At 44.8% G+C, this 20,819-nt stretch overlaps 1 protein-coding gene across 8 annotated transcripts in view; it reads right to left on the reverse strand.

Moving 5' to 3' along the window:
• Positions 1-18,129, reverse strand: part of GOLGA1 (golgin A1) — a 37,635-nt gene extending 19,506 nt beyond the window's left edge. For 2 of the 8 annotated variants that reach the window (XM_081896407.1, XM_081896406.1), the window contains exons 1-12: positions 17,959-18,112; positions 13,533-13,803; positions 12,708-12,798; positions 11,608-11,682; positions 10,304-10,401; positions 9,348-9,380; positions 7,666-7,794; positions 6,852-7,021; positions 5,440-5,551; positions 4,371-4,466; positions 3,861-3,986; positions 1,765-1,860 (exon numbers count right to left, since the gene is read on the reverse strand). In XM_081896407.1, the coding sequence (XP_081752533.1) occupies positions 1,765-1,860; positions 3,861-3,986; positions 4,371-4,466; positions 5,440-5,551; positions 6,852-7,021; positions 7,666-7,794; positions 9,348-9,380; positions 10,304-10,401; positions 11,608-11,682; positions 12,708-12,798; positions 13,533-13,667 (1,161 nt within the window). In that variant the 5' untranslated portion in view covers positions 13,668-13,803; positions 17,959-18,112. Of the gene's footprint in view, positions 1-1,764; positions 1,861-3,860; positions 3,987-4,370; positions 4,467-5,439; positions 5,552-6,851; positions 7,022-7,665; positions 7,795-9,347; positions 9,381-10,303; positions 10,402-11,607; positions 11,683-12,707; positions 12,799-13,532; positions 13,804-17,253; positions 17,360-17,958 lie in introns of those variants that run through there. The other 6 variants (XM_081896404.1, XM_081896403.1, XM_081896405.1 and 3 more) reach the window with 6 other exon arrangements.
• Positions 18,130-20,819: the final 2,690 nt, after the last annotated feature.

Below are 20,819 nucleotides of genomic sequence, written 5' to 3' on the forward strand. Positions count from 1 at the left end.
TCTCTGTCTGCTACTCAAGGTGCCAACCGGCCAGTAATTACTTTCAGCTGGTGGGGTTCCAGGCAGCAGCTCGGGCAGAAGGTGGCTGCTCCAAACAGGAGTGAGCAGGCAGCGCGAAAAGAGCAGAAAAGAAGCAATACTTTCTACAAATAATAATAATGATAATATCTACAACAGCTTCCCTACAGTCTCCTGTCCCCAACTCGCTGGTCCCGAATGAGCCTCGGTTCTCCTACCACCATTGATCTGAGTGGATTGCAGCCTATGGCTTCCATTTCCAGCCAATTTATGTGGGAGACAGTCCCAATCCACACAGGGTTTACTTCAGAATAAACACTCTTGGGCTCAGGCCATAAGTAGTCATACTAAGGGCTTAATCACAAGTAACCCGCCTTCTCCCATACTCAAACCCTTCTTAGGGGCAAGTCCCATTCAAATGACCACAACCACAACCCCAAGCCTCTTTCCAAGGAAGGAAATCCCATTGCGTTCAGGCCAATAATAACAACAACAACAACAACTTTTGAGTAATCTCGTCTGGTTCGAAGTCCTGATTTCTTGTTTTAGCATGAGGGTTTCAAGTGTACTTAAGATATGGAATGTGGCTGCAAGCAGCCTTGCTAGGGAGTAACCCTCGCCATGCTCAGTGAGGAAGGAAACATGCCTAGGATCCCACTGCGAGGACGCTTGCTAGCCGAGCTGGATACTTCCGAGTAAGCACACTTGGGGCTGCACCCTCTCAGGTCCAGAATTGGCCCAACCCAATTCAGTGGAAGCCCTCAATTTCTGAATTTTGTGGGGAATGCCGGGGGCGGGGGATGATTTGGGGATGGCAGCTGGGCTGCTTTCAAGGTTGACTCCTTACTCAGGAGTAAGTTCCTTAGACATCCATTTTACTTGATGTGAGTGATCTACAGGAACACGTCCCTTGGGTCAGCTTGCAAGCGCCATCCTATATGTTCACTCAGAAGTAAGTCCAACTGCGTCCAATGAGCCTTACAGTCAGGGGTGTAGGCAGGGGGGCAGGGGCAAGGGGGTGGACTGCCCCAGGTATCATCACTGACTCCCAAGCCTCCCAAGTCTACCTCGAGCTGTCAATGTGGGGAGAGGGCGTGACAAAAAAAATTCCGCATTGGGTACCATCTGACCTTGCTACGCCTCTGTCTCAAGGATTTCAGGACTGGGGCTTTCCCAGCCTTACCTGGAGATATTGGGGACTGAACTGGGGGCCCTCTAAATTCAATGTAGATGCACTCCTGTTGAGCTACAGCCTGTTCTTAGGGGTGATTATGTGAGGGATCGCTCAAAATGTGATTCCTGCCCCCTCAACCAGTCCAAAGTGGTACAGCCCAGGGCACACAGCACTTTCCTGAACATGTGCTTCACTCACACCTTCCTCCTGAAACCAAGTCCTAGATCAGAAATATTTATTATTATTTTTATTAAACAGGTGCTGTGGCCTGGAAAGGCTGCCGCTTGACCTGAAAACCATCTCCTCCAAATATATAAAAGGTTGGTTGCAGATACTCAGCAGCCAAGGAAAAGCACTCAGCACATGCTCAGAGAAACTCTATTCCTACTACATCACACGTTCCAGGGCAGAGCAATGGTCCTGAAAACCATGAGAAGAGAGCGCCTCCAAACTGAGTACCTGGCTTGACCAAGCCAAGAGGAATCCCCCCACCCCAGAAAGTAATTAGGGCTGTAATTCACCAACCACTAAGCACCATCCCAGGCTTCAGAAAGCAATCCTGCCCTGTGTACCTGAGTCTCCAGAAGACTTAAACTCTCTGCATGGCTTGTCCGTGCAGCTGAAAGCTGCTGCCTGGCCTCCTCCAGTCTCTGTTCCAAAGCACTTTTCTAGAAAGGGGAGAAAATTCAATGACTACTAATATTATTGTTACCATGGCTTTTATGTGTTGATGTCTCACAACTTGGTGGCCCTCCAAGCAGTCAACAAAATACAATGGAAAGAAGAACAGGCAAAAATGCAAATAAATTAATAAAAGTACAGAGCAACCATGCAAATGAAACAGAGAATCATTAAGCAAGAGTTTTCTACATGGCATCATTAAAAGTCTGCAGCCAAAACTGTAATAGAATTGGAAAATGCTGCAGAAAAGTAGGGAAAGGGTCATAGCTTAGTGGCAGAGCATCTGCCTTGCAGAAGGTCCCAGGTTCAATACCAAACTGTATCTCCAGCTAGGGCTGGGAAATACTCCTGCTGGAAATCCTGGAAAGCCTCTGTCAGTCAATGTAGACAGCACTGAGCCAGACGGACCAACAGTCTCACTCAAAAAGAGGCAGGTTCTTGTGCTCCTAGAAGTCAAGTAGGCAGCTATGTGAGGGAAGAACTGTGCAGCAGAAACTGTCCTGTCTTCGTGGCCTTGATGCTGTCACCAGATCTGCCCCTGGTTCTGAGTGACGTGGGTGGGGAAAGCTTCAAGGAAGGGTCTACTCTTTATGAAGGGCAAGACAAGCAGAACCTCAATTGACACTGGCTGTAAGCTGAAGAATAACCTGAATAACTTGTGCTTGAGCTTGTTTGCTTCCTCCACCTTCCCATTCATTTTTTCTCATGTGCAGTCTCTTTTTTATTGTGAGCCTTGAGGGCAGAGCCTGTCTTAGTACTGACTTTTCTAAAGGGCGGGCGCAAAGACTGCAAAGAAATAAAACAGTGGTAGAGAACCTTGGGCCCTCCAGAGTGGTCAACTATAATGCCCATCAACCCCAGCCGGTGGCTGTGGATGATGGGAGTTGTAGTTCAGAAAACGCCTGGAGAGCTGAAGGTTCCCAACTCTTGGACATAAAACAAAAATCTAGTCTAATGCCAGCCAAACTTCTCACAGTAGTTAGTATTTCCTGGGTGGCATGTAAATACTCACTACTCACTCAAGAGAAAAATTAGGGCTATGCCAAACCTAAACCAAGTGAGGACAATGACATTGCTAAGCTGAATTCACATCTGATTGATGTTTTAAGACCCATCAGAATGGGCAGCCCCACCCTTTCAGTTACCCATTTGCAAGAAGACCAATCTCTACATCCAGAATGAACTCAGCTCATGCTATCAAAATCCTTAAAGCCAGGCTCTGACCAGAAAGCATCATTAGCCCATGATGCAGCAGGAAGGATCTAAAAGATCCATCCTTCCATTATCCTTCCATTATTTTCAAGTGGTGAGTGTTGTTGCTTGTTCAGTGAAAGGGGAGTTGTATCAGTAGGCTCGGGGGAACATCAACAAAATCTTTAGCAGGGGGACCCCTAATGGGGAGAAAAACAAACCCCTCAAAAAGGTCCAGTGAATACTGAGCAAGCTCAGTAAGAATAGAATACTGGTTGACAGCAGTGGGTGGAAGGGAGTACTGTAGAGGAGGGCACAGCTGACTGAGACAAAGAAGCAACCCACACTGCCAACATCTGTGGCCAGTTCCACTTGCCTCTACAAACAGCATTTTACTGGAAGTGTGAAAGCTCAGCAGCTTCCACAAGGCTGGTAAGATAAAGGTAAAGGGAGCCCTGACCATTAGGTCCAGTCGTCACCAACTTTGGGGTTGCGGCACTCATCTCGCTTTATTGGCCGAGGGAGCCGGCGTACAGCTTCCGGGTCATGTGGCCAGCATGACTAAGCCGCTTCTGGCGAACCAGAGCAGCGTACGGAAACGCTGTTTACCTTCCCACCAGAGCGGTACCTATTTATCTACTTGCACTTTGACATGCTTTCGAACTGCTATGTTGGCAGGAACAAGGCCAACACCTAAAGAACATCTTCATGGATGATGAAACAATGGACTGCATGAAAAGATCTGATGCCCTCAGTATAGCACTCTTGCAACCCCTTCTAAATACCCCACATTTACCTCCCTGAGCAGCTCCTGGACATGCTCGTCACCAGAGAGATTCCCTTCAAAGTGCTTCTCCAGGATGGTCACTTTCTCCTGCAAGTGGCTCACAAGTTGGCTTTTCTCCTCCACCTCAACAATCATCTGTCGAGAGACATACATTTGCTCTGCAATGAATTCTAAATAAACATGGGCACATTGAAGCGGGCATACCCATCAATGTAGGAGAGGCTGAGCATTTGCAATCAGGCACCGAGCAGGGAGAAGAACCAGTCTCTCACTTTTGTGCAATGGGGATTTCTGATGGGCATATTTACTAAGACCTTTCACAGTAGCCATAGGAGGTACTGATTTGTGCACCCATGGGACCAGGTTGCTGACCCCACAATCTCTGCACATCAATTCCAGTTTTTCTGGTTGCTGAAATATCTGTATCATCACATAGCATTCTCTTCTTCATTGCAGAAATGTCCAAACCCTGGGGGTCTGCTTACCCCTTTTCTCAGTGTGATAACATCCAGGCCATACCTTTTGCTTATTCTGTTCATACTCCTGTTTCAGAGAGTCGTGTTCTCGCTGCAGTGCTTCCAATCGCTTCTCACAACTGGTGGCAGATACTTGAGCCTAAAATATATGCTTTATTAGTTATTGGGTTTTCCCACTTTTCCACCAAATGGGGCTCAAGAAGATTAACAATGACAATATGGAGGGGGGGAAAATTAGAGCAGCCATGCAAAGAAAAAGCAAAGAAACCCAAGAACAAAGAAAAAAGTTATTGAAATAAAAAGCAATTTCAATGGGTTGTACACAACTTTAGTCCTACTCAAGGGTGGGCCAAGTAAAATTCAAGGACACGGCTAACTTAGAGTCATTCATTTCAATAGGCCTACTCTAAGTAGAGTTTAGTTGGACACCTACTGAATTCCCCCCCATAAAAGTTATAAACCACTTGATTGCTTAAAGAAAACAACCCTCAAAGTGGTATACAAAGATAATTAAACAATAAAATATCAATAATGAAGTTAAGAACAGTGTTTAAAAACATTTTAAAGATAATTAAAATTAACAATAAGCTAAAAAACATATTAAAACACATGTCAACATTTTATGTATCAGTGTAGGTTTGCTGAAATAAAAACGTTTTTAGTAGGTGCCCTCCCTGCTGCTGAAATGGGAGATGCTCCCAGCAGCATTGGCATTCTGCTGGCTCCTGAAGACACACCTGCTTGGGAAAGACTTCTCCTGAATTGAACTTGTGATTTTATTCTTTTCACTGTCTTTTCACTGTTTTAATTGCTACGTTTTTAATTGTTTGTTTTAATGTAGTTCCAGTGCATGTTGTAAACTGCTTTGAGATTTTTTCCCCTTCAAAATATAAAGTGGTATAGAAATGATATTATAATAATAATAATAACAACAACAACAGTACTACTACCGGAACTAATGATAATGCAAATTAAATAATAAAAAATATTATTTAATTTCTCTACTATCTTTCAATTCATTCGAAGGGAAAAGGAAGGCTTTTAACTACACACTCTGCTAGCAAGAGAGGCATATGATGTATGTGGGTAAGAGAAGAGAATCTCCCACTTACATTTTGTAGATCTACTGACAGTTGCTGAATGTACGCTTGGAGCTCCTGGCTCCGCTGCTCTAAGGTTGTGATCTTGCTTTCTGCATTCTCCTCTGCATCGATGAGCTCATCCCTGTGAGGGGAGGAAATGAAGGGAGGAAGAGAAATTTAACTTGAAGGCCAGAGATCAGGGATAGCCAACACAGTGCCCTCCATATATTGTTATGACTCCAACTTCTATCAGCCCAGCCAAGAGGGCCAGTGGTCAGGAACAAAGGATTTGGGAAGTCCAAGAATATCTGGATGGCCATAGGTTCCCTGAGCAAGAAGTTCAATTCTCTGTGTTAGGTCTAAGCTGAGATAATGGTTTCATATCCATCACAGGAAGCTTTATTTCATTTGCTCTGAAATGGTGCCCCCATGACCTGTCTTATGGAGATGGCAGTGGTTTTAGGTCTGCCCCTTAGAGCAGGGATGAGAAACCTGGGCCTGCCAACTTCCATCAGCCCCATCGTTTTGATGATATTGTTTGGTTTTCTATTGTACACTGCTTAGAAATCTTTAAAACATTAAGCACTTTAGAAATGCTTTTTTAAAATTGTTCATTAAACTGTTTTGAAAATAAAGATTAAAAAAATTAAACAAACAATACCGATGCAAAGAGTGAGCCATTAACATAACAGGCTTAAGACAGCTCAGTAACAATGCAAACTCATCAGCTTATGTTTATATTTCTTCTACAGGGTTTCAAGGTAAAGAGGTAACTCAAAAGGTCCGTAGTCTAGAGTAGTACTCTGATGTGGTGGACCAGCTATTTTTTCCCTCCCAACATCCCAGATTCTGGTGCCATATTTGCTCCCGGAAGCATCCCATCCAACCTGGGCTGTGATGGGGCTGCCACTGGCCAGCAGCCAACGGCTTGTGGACCGGCACCAGTCCTTTTGAGGTAGCACTGGTCTAGAATATATGAAGGGCAAGGAGAAAACATTATCCTTTACACTGGCATATCTTAAAATCATCACATAAAGATTCTGCCTTTCCTCAAAGATGCTCAAGGTGGCGCACATGCTTCTTCTTCCCACTTTATCCTCACAACCCTGTGAGGTAGGTGAGGCTGAGAGTGACTGACTGACTGGCTCACTGAACTTCAGGGCCAAATGGGGATTTGATCCCTGGTTTTCCAGGCTGTAGTCCAACACACTAACTATAACACCATGATGGCTCAATAAACACTACCCATATTTTCCTCAAATGGGTCTTTCACCTACTATCCCCTGGCTGCCCTGAGTTTTTGTGTTTTCTCTAAAAGGGCACATTGCCAAACTTGTGCAGCTAAGAGGAGATGCTTTTAAATAAATAAGAATTTTCAGGCACACAAAGCCTGTCCAGGACAAGACACCCAGAGGGTCTAAGCAGAACATTCTTTCCCCAACCTCTCTGCTTCCAGCTCTGCATGCTGCTGTCGTAGTTGCTGTAACTCTGCTGCCTGGCGGGAGGACAAAGTGCGAAAGGTCTGCAGCTCCTCTCGAGTGCTCTGCAGCTCTTGTGTGGAGGATCCCAATTCCTGCTCCATCTGGGCCAGTGACTCTTCCTTCTTCAAAAGCTGCATGTTTTAAAGAAAACAAACAACAAAACCACATATCAATCAGCTAGCTCTCAGAGGCAGAGGGAACTTCTCAGTACAGTGCTACCTTGGAATATGGCAGGGCTGGCCAGTTTAATGCCATCCACATGTAGTTGCACTGTAATTCCCACCATGCCTGACCTCTGAGCCCTGCTTGCTGGGGCTGGTGGGAGTTGTAGGATGGCTTCCTATGCCCCGTGTCTTAAGAGAAGGACCATAGATCAGTGGAAAAGCATTTGTTTTGCATGCAGAAGGTCCCATGTTCAATCCTTGACATCTCCAGGACAGGCTGATAATGTCTCTTGCCTAAAACCCAGGAGAGCTGCTGATGGTAAGTGTAGATAATACTGAGCTAAACAGGACAAACTTCTGATATTCCTACTTTGAGATTGCCCATGTACTCCCCTTTGATTCCCACGGTGAAAAAGAGGTAGAACATAAACTAAAGGGTGAAGGCAGAGTCCAATAAGCCCAAGGGTAGATAAGAGAGAAAAAGAGGAAGACCAGCTGGGGAGCAGGCGGTCAGTGGAATATAAAGGCAAGAGCTTCCTGGATTATGTCCCAGAGGTCTAGGCTGGGTTTGGCTGCCCTACCCCAAATGGGTTTCCCTTGGGAGCACTCACCATGTGCTTGACTTTAGCCAGCTCCTGCTGCTGGAAGCCCTCCAACTCATCAATCTCATCCCTTTTCTGGAAAAGGTTCAAGCTCTGCTCTTTCATCTCTTGTAGCTGTGCCGAAAGGAGCTTCTTCTCCTGTTAAGCAGCCAACACATAGAAAAGAAGATTAGGGGGATTTCCCAGCTTCAGTGTAAAAGCCAATTAAGATCTGAAAAGGGGGAGATTGTCCAGTGTTCTGCTTGGTGGGAGGAAGGCCCATCTGCAAAGGCCCTATATATCAAAAAGTACTCACAACAAGGATTTTGGGGTGGGTCTTGATGTTCAAACACAATCTAGCTAAGGCCTGTCATAGAAATTATCTCTATTCTGTGTAAAGAAAACTGAAAGAGCAACAACAAATGCTACAAAATACACAATAAAACCATGTATACAAATGACTAATATTTATAGAAAAAAGTTCTCACCCAGGACCCAAACAACCCACAAATTGCCCCAGAAATCTCACAATGAAGAGCTTTTCTGGGACCCACCAGCACCACCCTAGTTTCTCAGGTGAGGCTTTATGAACAGACACCCAGTCTGATGGCGCTTCTTCTGTGTCACATCCAGTACTCAGATCAGTTGTACTGCACACACACCAGTTCCAGGTGACAGGAGGTTTGGCTTGGTTGGTTTCCCAGGGGTCCCCTCAAGGATGGCAGAAAACCCCTCCACTCAACTGGAGGCTGCATCCAGTGCTAGTCCATTATTTTCAATGGGTTTACTCTGATTAGAACTTAGTTGGATGCCACCCTTGGGAACAAGAGACCCTTAAAGCCACATCCCTTGAAGCAGAAAATGAAGCAGCAGCTTTGGGAGTTTTTGGTAAGGATAAACTGAGAGGTACTGGCAGGTGTAAGTTGGGGTGTCGCAGGCTGACCTTGTTTTCAAGGCATCTGGGCATTGCCACACTCTCTATTGTCGAGGGGTGTTACAAGCAGAGTAGTCTCTGTCTTTCATTCAGCAGGGACGGCATTTAAAAGTTTGACAATTGTACCTAAGAATTCAGAATATTCTTCTAGTCTGGTAATTATTCTATTGCTTGTTTGCCATTAGCTACCCCTGAGTAGTATAGGTGCTCAAGTAACTAGAAGTCTTTTTTGTTCAAGATTCTAGGCCTCAAGAATATAGAGAAAAATCTGGAAGCCTTTTACAAGCTTCTCTTATTCAGGTGTTCTAGGGAATGGTTTTCTGCTTCTCTTTCAAGGATCATAATAATATTTCCCTAGCCCAGTAGAGGGAAACCCATGGCCCTCCAGATGTTGGCAAACTACAACTCCTATCACCCCATCACCAGACATGCTGGTTGAGGCTGAGAGGAGTTGGAAGCCAAAAATGCAGCAGGGGGGGCAGTTTCCCACCTTCCTGCCTTATGGAGAGAGAATTTACATCCTTCTGCTGGTAACCCTGCAAGACCACATAATGCTTTTGCTATCAAGAAATGTCTATAATATTCAACAGTCTAGACTGTCATGGAAGACTGAGGGACACGAGGCACCGAGACTAAGTTGCTTATGATGTCTGCAGCACAGCTGGGAACTAAATTTGAAGTCTATTTGGGAAGGGGAGGAAGAGAAGATTACAGCCTCCAAAAATCAGATCCTGTCTGTTTGCACATTTTAGGGCCCAGCTCTAAGTAAGCTACTTGCCTTTTCAAGGTGTGACAGCTTCTCCCTCCATTCCTGGGAAGGAAGAAAAGGACAAGTCAACATTTGCATGCCAGAGGGGCTATAATGAGGGAGAAGCTGGCAACAAACCAGGGAGCAGAAAAGTTCAGAGCCTACACCATCTGTCCTGCACAGTTCAAAGGAGCAACAGCAACTGGTGCTGTTATTGCATCACAGAGAGGCTCCCTTCCTTAAAGGGACAGTCTCAGAGAGAAGGAGCATAACTGTTCGTTATTTTATATGATTTATGCTATAATGTTTTACTGTGTTTTATTATGTTACTGTTATTTATTGTTTGTAAGTCACTTTGGGATTCATTTAAATGAAACGCAGCACAGAAACACAATCAATCAATCTTTAGTGGTGGCTTCTCGCTTGTGGAAAGCTCTCCCACAGGGAGGCTCACCTGGCACCATCGTTACATATCTTTAGGCACCAGACAAAAACAGTCCGGAAGACCATTCAAGTTCTGCAATGTTCGAAAGCCAGCAAAGGGCTGGCTGCAAGTTCAATGGAGAAAACTGAAAAACATGCGGCAGAATTCATTCGATTTCCAAGGCGCGTTTGAAAATGGAGGCAATTACTTCCAGGTTTTCGGCTTTCGAAAACCAAAATGTTCAGCTTCCGAGACACTCAAAAACTGAGGTACCACTGTAATTGTAAGTAGCTCTGAGTTGCCAGGGCAAAAAAAGTTACTAATAAATTTAACAAATAATAACAATCTTGATAAGACTATTCCTGGGAGAGTAGGAATGGGGGGGGGAAGTGCCCCCTTAATGTTTGTTGGGACTACAAACCCCATCATTCCCTACAATGACCATGCTAAGCCTGAAAAAAGTGAGGACCTGGCAGAGTGGGGTTGTCCAGGAAGGCTTGTCCCTCACCCATCTCAGAACTTCTGGAAGCATGGCAACAAAGGCTTCACGAGCCTGACTGACCTGGTCCTTCTTCTCCAGAGCCAAAACCGTGCCTTCTGCCATCTTGGCCGTGCTGGCTTGATGAGCCTCATTCTGCTCTTGGAGCTTCTTCACAAAGGCTGCGGGTGACAACACATGAGCCGGAGAAACACCTGGGTGCTGCTGTGCCCAAGGCCCAGACTCATTCCATCTTAGGAGTGCAAGTTACTGCCTAACAGTGAGCCAAGGCTACTCCAGTGCTGCCTGCTCTGACTGGCAGTAGGTCCCCAAGTCCCTCAGCAAAGTGTTAATTGCTAATGGCTGCTACCTGAAATCAGTAGTGGCTGGTGCCCAATGGGGTTGGTAGGGCAGAAGGCAGGGAGTCCAATGGTAGGTGGAGGCACAGCCAGTGACAGATGGAGCTAAGCAATTCTAGTTTTGTCCTCTTCCCCCTCCCTGCAGAGTTCTACAACGGCAACACTGAGATTAAGGAGCCACAAGCTGACAGGCAGTGCCATCTCCTGGACTGTTGTGAGTCAGAAAACAGGCAGGCAGATATTGGCTGTGGGTAGACTGAGGTTAGTGGAAGAGTTCCATTACTGCCTGAAATTGTTTTAACTGGAGATTTTCGGGGCAGGTGTGGGGGGAAATCACACCAGGACCTTCCATATGGAAAGCATGTGTTCCGACACTGCCCCTTGGTACTGCCCCATCAGCAGAACATTACTCCACAGAATGAGGTAACTCTTCGAAAGGACCCAAGCTGGAGTTTGGGGCGGATGCTCCCCCTGCTTATTCAAAAACCTCTGAACCTTGCACAGGTCCTTCAGAAGCTGCAGATAACAGCTGAGAACTTTGTATGAGAGATGCCTATGTTTTGTATGTATTATACTTCTCAGAATAAAGAACCATTCACAGTTCTCTGCTCATTTCACTTTCTCTTCTTTCAGTGTCCCAGCTACACTTCAGGCAGCACTATACTGAGCAACATTAAATTCTGACTCTCTCCTAGGCCCAAATCTCACCCCTCATCTGCTTTCCCACAAATGAGGAAGTAAATAAGGGGCCTGCTCAAGTGTATGCCAAACCACAGCTTACCATTTCAAGAATGAGATTCAGGCTCACACGCTGCCTCCTCCCCTCAGGATTTTGCTAGTGATAAACCTGTTTCGAACAGCCAGACTAAAGTCCATGCTGGCCTACAAACTGTGCCTTCATCCTCATTTGCAAGCAAGCAAGCACAAATAATAATTTTCTTGGCTGGCTCAAGTTCAAAAAACAGTTTTACTTCCTGAGGCTTCTAAGCCCTTTTTTAAAAGGGAAATGGAAATAAGATGGGTACGTACAATCCTGATGGGTCTCTAATGCGTTCTCAAGCTTCTCCTTAATCTTCTGCAAGTTTCGGACCTGCTCGGCGTAATCTTGGGGGAAGGAGGCAGCAGCACCAACCAGAGATGGGCAGACAGGAGGGAAAAAACCGGGAGGAGGGGAGGAAAAAAACCTGGTGAGTGAAGAGGAATAATGATTTCCTTTGTTTGAAAATCATTTCTGTTAAGGAAGGTGAGGCAAACGGCCACACCTCAACACCAGGCAAAACAAAATACTGCTACTGCACATGAAGTATGAAGAAGAGGTACAGACAGAAGGAATTTTGCTAGGAACAGAGAATCAAACATTGCTGAAAGGGCAGGGCAAGTTACCAAGACCAGCAGTGTGGCTCCAGCAGGCCATTCCTTTCTCGGTAGCCCATAGTATAGTTGCACAGAGTATGTGTAAACCCAGACCTTGATGCTCTATAAAATCACACATACACCATCCACACTGGCTCAAAGAATGGAAGCAGTTTTATCATCATATGTTAGAAGAGCAATGGTCATTTTTGACTGCCTATCCAAGTGCAGACAGTGGAAGGATTAATGGAGTATTACAAAGGTGGACTACAGAAGTGGAATTAAAAACAGGAAGGGCTTTTTTTGACAGGGTGGGAGTGCTGCCCACTCTAGCAATGGATAAGAGACATTTTTCAGCTTGAGGGCTGCATTCCTTTGTAGACAACCTTTGTTGGGGGGGGGGAGAGAGAGATGCCAGTGGTGGGCAGGGCTAGAAGCAAAAATGGGGGAAAGCAATGGATGTGACTCTTTTGTATAGCAGGTTACTTTTTGGCCACATAAATATCAGAGGGTCTCTGCAAATACATAAATCCCTTTCCACCCTCTATTTACACAAGCAAGAGGCATGATCACATCCAAGGACACATTTGGGCCATGCTAGAGGACAGTGTGGAGCAGGCCATTGAGAGGCATGGTCTGGACAGAGTCCAGAAGGCCAGGAGGGCTACTTTTGGCTCACCCTGTACTTTGAACAGGTATGACTTCTGAATGTTGTCTATACAACAGGGAGCACCTGTGTTCTTAGGCTAACCCCTCACCCCCAACATAGCACCTACCAGACAGCTTGACTTCCAGCTTCCGGATTTGTTCATTCCTCCGGAAGAGCTGAGACGAGAGGTCCTCCCTGGAGCTGCTTCCATCTGAGGGCTTAGTGGATTAAAAGATATATAGTAGGAATACTCACTTTTAAAAATTCAGAAATGAACAGTCCAACACTTGTCCATTTCAGTAACAGCAACAAAAAAGAGCCTGCCCATGGGAAGCAGGGGGAGAGATGAGAGGAGAATGGCACTTTGCTGCAGTTTTTACATCATGCTACAATTTTTAAAGCATGGGCAGTGTTTTGTCCCTTCCACTAGCAAAAATGGTGCTCTCAATTCTTCTCTTATGATTAGATGTTACACTAGCTGGATAGGCTCATTCCTCTCAACTCAGCATTGGTCTTCCTCCACCTTCATGAGGTGCTAGTGAATTTTGCCTTTTTATGCTAAGTTGCATAGCAGCTGTCAAACTGGCTGCTTGATACTCTTGCCAACACAGACATGAACCCCGCACTGCTCACAAGTCAACACCATTCACTTGTCAGAGTTACATCAGGTGACTGACAGGTGGACATACTGCTTTAGTGAAAATTTGGAATGGTAAAGCGGTGCTGGATTCAGCCCACACTATCAGTGCTACCACCTGGTGCACTTCATTTCTTCTCCTGGACAAAAGGAATTGGTACTACGACATTCAAGAGGACCAAACCACACCAAAGAAAGATTGATAACATTTTTAGGTTTGCTTTTGTATTCTGTAGACTTCAACATAAAACTGAGCAAAACAACACATAGTTGTCTTAAAAAACTAGATAGCAAAATGTAGCATTTGGCACTTACAAAGTCATCCCCGGAATCTGCTCCTACAGATGCGATGGACTCCTTGCTGACTGATCTGGGCATTCTAGCCACCCCTCCTGGCCGCGGGGAAGTAGCTGCCTCCTCCGCAATCTTCTTCTTTAGTTTTGCAAACATCTTCAACAGCCAGACAGGCCTTCAACGGCCGGATCACCGCAGTTCAGACAGTCAAGGCACAAGCACACAGCAGTCTGTGCCTGATTTATCTTCCATCCAATCAGTTCCTCTCCCTCAAGGGGCTCATTGCCCAGTGCTGTTTCAAAATTAAGGGGGTGCGTTTGTAATGACCAAATCTGACAATACAGTTCAGTGAACACAGATTAGGCAATCTGCAAGAATTAGTTCAAGATCAAAATCTATGTTTGGAACAATTTTGAACTCCTTGAATTCTAAACCTACATTGCTCTCCAACTCTCTTCTGTCCACCCACCCCAACCTCAATGCAAGGCAAAGTACTGGAACAGATACAATACTAATCAAATCTAGAAACAAAATTGTAACTAATGTTTTTTGAAGCTACTGTCACTGGGAACCACATTTGCACTCAGGTTTCAGACCTTTTAACAGTCTTCAGTTCCTTCATCTTTTTCTTAAAACCAATAAAAAAGATTATGTACTTCTGAGTCACGTTTTACAATATTTACAAGTATCCCAATAAAAATAAACTCCATAAGGCATTAAAATTGACTGTAAAATCTAAACCACAAGATGTGCCCTTGATTGATGGGCTCAAGCTATCAAGACAGAATGAGACACATCACTAAAAACATCATTAGAAATTCCGGCCCATACCAATACTTGGCTCTTCTGATTTTGTTGGCTTCAAGTATGTTAGAAGTCACAGGGACCCGTGACATGCGCCATATGCAAGAGGCAGAACACAGGTTGCAACATCAAAGCAGGGCCCCCAATGCAAGATAAAAAAACTCAAGAAGAGGTCTCACTGAAGCCACATGAAGGGGAATTACCATCTCCTGACTCGGCCTCTCTGTCTACCTAACACCATCTCCCTGAGCAACCATGAATTATTCACTGGATTTCCTGACAGCCCTGCAGGAGCTGTAGGACACCTGACACCACCTGTCCAACATGCTGACCTTGAAAGTACTTCTTGAACATTGCAGGCTGATTTGTGATAGTAACATCAGCTTCCCCACATATTTAACTCTGCCTCTCACTACCAAATCTCATGATGACACCCTCAAACTTGAACCAAAAGGATGACTTACAGGATCCACTCTGAACCAACACTTAGCAAGAGGTGCCATAGCTTGTGTGCCCAGAAATCACTATCGCCAACCAGGAAGCGCTCTTCTCTAGTTCTAGAAGCAGGTGGGATGGCGGAAGCAAATGACTAATGGCAGGCAATGTTAATAAATTATGCCTAAACTTTTTAGCTTTTCTAATGCAATTTCTAAGATAATGTTTGAAAAGCATTTTTAACTTACACATGCCTGTTATTTACTTATAGTTGAGAACATAGCCAGAGGCACTCTTTATTTATACATTCTGGCTCCGAGAGATCATATTTGGCCCCCGGTATGATGCTCTTTGAATTTCTTGCCATATTCAGTTTCCCACCAACTCACATTAGACTACAGTAATGTCAATGCACTCCCCACCATCACCTGTTACTGAAGGGGTGGGGAAAGTCAAATTTGGCCTGTGGGATCATTTTAAGACAAGTGATGCTCACGCTATATATCAGGCACACAGATCTGTTATCTCCAGTGTAAGCACTAAGTGCTAAGACTGGGGATAAGGGATCTCTTATCCCTGATCCTAATGCTAAGCACTACAGTGGTGCCTCGCAAGACGAAATTAATCCGTTCCGTGAGGCTCTTCGTATAGCGGTTTTTTCGTCTTGCGAAGCAAGCCCATTGACAGCTTAGCGGATTAGCGCTACAGCTGTCAAGCGGCTTCCAGCGATCAGCTGTTAAGCGGCTTATCAGCGGAACAGCTGATAAGCGGCTTAGCGGCTTAAGAAAAGGGCGGAAAAAGCGGAAAAAACCCGCGGGGGGATGCAAGATTTTTTTCGTCTTGCGAAGCAACCCCATAGGGGAATTCGTTTTACGAAGCGCCTCCAAAACGGAAAACCCTTTCGTCTAGCGGGTTTTTCGTCTTGCGAGGCGTTCGTCTTGCGGGGCACCACTGTACAGTAATTATTACTGTATTTACCCCTTATCAGTTGCTTATTGCAGTAGAGGCAAACCCCCTTAGGAGCAGCTATGATGAGCTGCGCTTCTGTCTTATATTCTTCCTACAGAAAAGACTGCTGTATGGGACTGGGCATATGAGACATCTTTTGACAATCTTTCAGACACAACTCAATGTGCTGGCGTTAGTTTAAAATTCTAACACAGCTACCTTAATGATTATTTTTTCCTATATATGGACCTGTCCAGACACTAAGGTAATATTAAGAAGACTTTCTTTGGATTCCACTTGTTAGAAGTGAGCTGGGCTGTGACCCAAAAAGGCCTTTTCAGCTGTGGCAATTCAACATCCTTTCAGTGACAGGTGGAGACTTTTAGGTTTCTTTAAAACAAAGCTTTAAACTGGCTTTAAAAAAACTGGTTTGGTACTGGTGCGCTGCTCTACTCCATACTTTATCGTAACTACTGTTTTGTTAACCTGGTGCTGTCTAGATGTGCTGGGCTACAACTCCTTCAGACCACACCAACACAGCCATGCTGTATGGAAATAGCAGTCGAAAACATCTGGAGGGCACCAGATTGGCAAAGGCTGCTTCTCTGCCTTATTCACTGTCCTTAAACTACCATTAGTTATTTTGGGGCCCTTTGGGTAGAAGACAGCAATAAGAGAAAGCTTAAAAATAAAACCAACCATCTCAGGAAGCAGTGAGCATGAGTCAATACACACATTTAAAGCTGCTTTAAGCATCTTAAATAAATTTGATTCTTGCCTTCCAAAATTTGCATAACATTATCTTTAACCATTTTACCTTTAAATAGCAAAGCCCTCATTGTTTACATTGCTACTATAATACCCATGTTCAATGCAACCAGATCCACATTGAAATCCTGCCGCACCTGTATTCCAGGGGGCTTATGCACTAGCAAGTACTCTCAGGTCTTGCTACCAAGTTTCCCATAATGGGCATCTGGCTGGCCACTATGAAAACAGAATGCTGGACTAGATGCATCTTTTGGGGTCTGACCCTAAAAGGCTCTTCTTGTGCTATAAGTACGGCACATTTAGGATTGCAAAGGTCATTATGGTATGGATGTTTCGGCCAGGAAAGATCTTGTCTGAAATTCCCACTTGGTCACAAACCTCAGTGGATAACCTTTGGACCAGCTTTGTTGTGTGAGCAAAATATGGAGGCATGGAAAGACTTGATGTCCCTGCTCTTGAATAAAGCACAATAAAAAAACATCAAGTAGGTGATTCCAAATATAGTTTTATTACTGGATCAGAGCTTCTGAGGCATGCCAGGTGTTTTCCTTTTTCTGCAGTGCCCAAACAATGTTGCCAGCATCAAAATGCTAGCGTGTATCCCATCACTCACCCCATAATTAAATCTGGATTTATTCTTTTCAGGGGAAATTACAACACACACGTTACCAATACCCTGTTTGTAAATTAAGCCCCATCTAGAAGGACTCAAGGTTAACACTAACAATAATGATACAAAAGTCACAACATAAAAAAGGAAAACAAAAAGTCACTGGAGTCATACCTTTATTTGGGTCAACTAAAATGCTGCAAAACAGTGGTGTGGTTTTGAGTTACGTAGAAGTCTTCTTCACACTTACTGTACAAAATCAGGCTTTGGTGGGGCAAGGCTTGGGAGGAGGGAAAAAGAGAAGTAGGTATTTCCCTCCACTCATTACTGTGAAAGCCAATGAAGAGCGGCAAGACCCAGGTTCAAATCTCTGTTAAAGCCATTAAAGCTCATTGGGTTACCCTGGGTCAATCACTATCTCTCAGCCTGAAATGCTGTGAAGATAAAACGCGAAGGAGAAGTGTGCATACCACCTTGACCTCCTTGGAGAAAAAGTGGGACGTAAGTGTAAGAATAATTCATAAATAAATAATGAATAACGATGCCTGAATCTTCCATTCTTCCCTCCTCGAACCCTTTTACATGCCGCCTGAAGAACAGCGTTGGGGAACCCGAACACTTTCTCGCATCTTTTGCTTGGTCCTTTTATAGGCAATAAATATGGTAAATGAGTGGGGAAGACGGAGGCTCTTAACAGCCGCGCCGAACCTTCCCCATTTACCGTATTTACCGTCTCACCTTTCTCCAACACTACTACCACCCTCCAGAAAGCAAAACAGAAACCCACCCCCAACGACCGCAATACACTGACATTTCACGCACCCTCTAAACGCCAAGGAAAAGAAAAGGCGGAACATAAAACCCTTTCTCTCAACTCACCGGCTGGTTCCTGACAGAACGGACGCCTCAACCACTCAGCCGGACCCGGAAACAGTGTCACCACCGGCTGGCGGAAGTGACGTGGCAGAACGGGACTAGGGACGCGTGCGCAGAGAGAGGTGCTGTTTGTTTGTTTGTTTCTTTGTGTGTAAGTGTGTGTAGCGAAGGAGACGATATAAGGTTGGAGGGCGTGGCCACTTCGGAGGCGTGGCTAAAGAAGAGGCCCCACCCCTCGCGTGACTGAAAAAGGGCGGATATGAAAAAAATGGAGGCGGTACTTGCGTCACACTTCGCGCCCCTCCCACTTTCGCCTCAGGACGACGTTCGAGGAGGCGGGACAGAGCGGGAGGCAGGCGCTCAAAGGACGCTCACCGTGCTTTTAAAGCACACGCTTAACGCTCACCCCGCAAAGTATTCTGGGAACTGTGGTTTGTCCTCACAGACCTACAATTCCAATAGCACCCTTAGCAAACTACTGTTCCCAATAAAGGTGATTTAAATGGGAGGCGTGTATGCAGCCTGTACAGAAAATGAAAGAAACACCATTTGTTCTTTGCTGTTATATAAAAAAATATTTTTCCTTTTTAATAAAGAGGTAGTTGTCTACACTTAAGTAAACTCGCTTCAAGTCTCTGCCAAAGGAGACTGTGACTTTTTTTTTTATTGCTGTCCTTTGCTTTGTGAGGAAAGTGCTGATTTGTTTTTGTGAAAGGGCTAATAAATTTTTATATGGTTATTATCTCTCTCACCTGTATATGTCAATTTTGTTGTTCCCAACTTGGATTCAAAATATTCAATGGGCATCAGGTTATAAACACTGCAGATAAATAAACACTCCAGATAAATAAAATAAAATTACCCCAAAGGAGTAGTCAACCTGTGGCTTTCCAGCTGCTGTTGTTGTAAATAAAAATATGCCTTTTCCCTTATGGGGTATCCAAGAGCCCATATAGAGTCCTTACATAGGTTCCCTATTGGTAGGAGAAAATAACAGAGGCCAACCAGAGAATACTGAGAAGCAAAGCAGCTAGTAAGCTTGATCTTTATTGATCTGTTGCAACAGGGTGCTCCCCTCACACGCAGGAGAGGAAGAGGACCCACAAAAATGCTGTGCAAGGGTTTATAAAGACTTTTGAAATTCCGATTCTGTAGATCAAGACCACCCCCAGAAACATTATGCATACATCACAGAAGGGGTGTAACCTAAGACCACCCCTCAGATACATCCCACCTACATCACAGAAATTTAAATGTTGTTTTTCTCTTGTCACAGTTTATCTCCTGTCTGGCAAGTTACTTGATTGGATTGCCTGGGGAGCCTGGCCATTCTTTTGTAGTGGTAAAATACTTATTTCCTGGGCCAGGTCACAGGCTCAGACCTTATTCAAACAGACATATCCTTGAGACAGGATTTGTGAGGAAAGAGACAATGGGGAGGCTTTTCCATTTTGACCATGAAGAGAAACATTTGCTCAGTTTAGGAATCAAAATGGTTCCAGGTTGGCTTTCCTGTGCTGATCTATGTACGTGTGGTTATGAACGTTGCAATATATCTAAGACCATAAAATTCCTATCACACTGTCGCTGGGGTCCCAACTCCCATAATCCCCAAGGACTACATGCAACATCTGGAGGGCTACAGGTTGATTATCCCTCACACCTCAACACTTTCCCCATGTAACACTAGGTGTCTTTCCTATTTCTAAATATAAAATTCACTGCTGAGGGCATTACACCATAGATTTAAATTACATAGCTCCCCCCAACCCAATAATCCTGGAAACTGTGGTTTACCCATCACAGAGCTACCATTTCCAGCACCCCTAACAAACGAGTTCTTTAAGAGAATCCATATGCTTTAAATGTACATCACATAGTAACACAGGAGGCTGCCTTAAGGTAAAAGGTAAAAGACCCCTGGGTGGTTAAGTCCAGTCAAAGGTGGCTATGGGGTTGTGGCGCTCATCTCACTTTCAGGCCGAAGGAGCCAACGTTTGTCCACAGACAGCTTTCCGGGTCATGTGGCCAGCAGGACTAAACCGCTACTGGAGCACAGAGGACCGTGACGAGTGCCAGAGCGCACGGAAACACCGTTTACCTTCCCGCCGGAGCGGTACCTATTTATCGACTTACACTGGTGTGCTTTCAAACTGCTAGGTTGGCAGGAGCTAGGACAGAGCAATGAGAGTTCACCCCATCGTGGGGATGAACAGTGGGCCTTCTGATCAGCAAGCCCAAGAGGCTCAGTGGTTTAGACCACAGCACCACCCGCGTCCCCTAGGAGGCTGCCTTATACCAAGTCAGATGCCATGGCCCATCTAATTTATTGCATACCCTCCAGCATTTCTCCAGTGAAAATAGGGACATCCTCTTCAGTGAGAATAAAGAGATATATTTTTATAAAGGTTATTTTCTTCAGTCAAAGGTGCTCTTTAAATGTCCACATTTCAGATGAACAGGGTGTGTTTTATAATCTGATGCTTTATGCATCTGCTTTCAGCTGCTCAGCTGCAGAAATGCAAGCTCCAGAGCTGTGTTTTAGCAACCTCATCAGGATCTCAGGCATTCATCAACATGATTTCCAGCTTCTTTTACTGGCTGAGCTGCTGTTTATAGATCAGCAGTTGCAAAAGTCTCATGTCTCCCTCCCCCCTCCCACCACCACCTCCAATATTTCTAAAATCAATAAAACTGCCTCTTTAGTGCTGGTTCAAGGGATGCTTTGCCTTTCATATTAATCTTCTATTCAGTGGCAGAGTCAATTTGCCTGCTTTAAAAACAAACAAACAGAAGGGGTGTTTCTTATGAAACCCTTGGCAAAGATCCATAGCCATACTTGTTACAATTGCTCATCAGAAGAT

This window comes from Podarcis melisellensis (genome assembly GCF_964234715.1).
Source record: "Podarcis melisellensis genome assembly, chromosome: Z".
In the NCBI taxonomy this organism is placed as follows: domain Eukaryota; kingdom Metazoa; phylum Chordata; class Lepidosauria; order Squamata; family Lacertidae; genus Podarcis; species Podarcis melisellensis.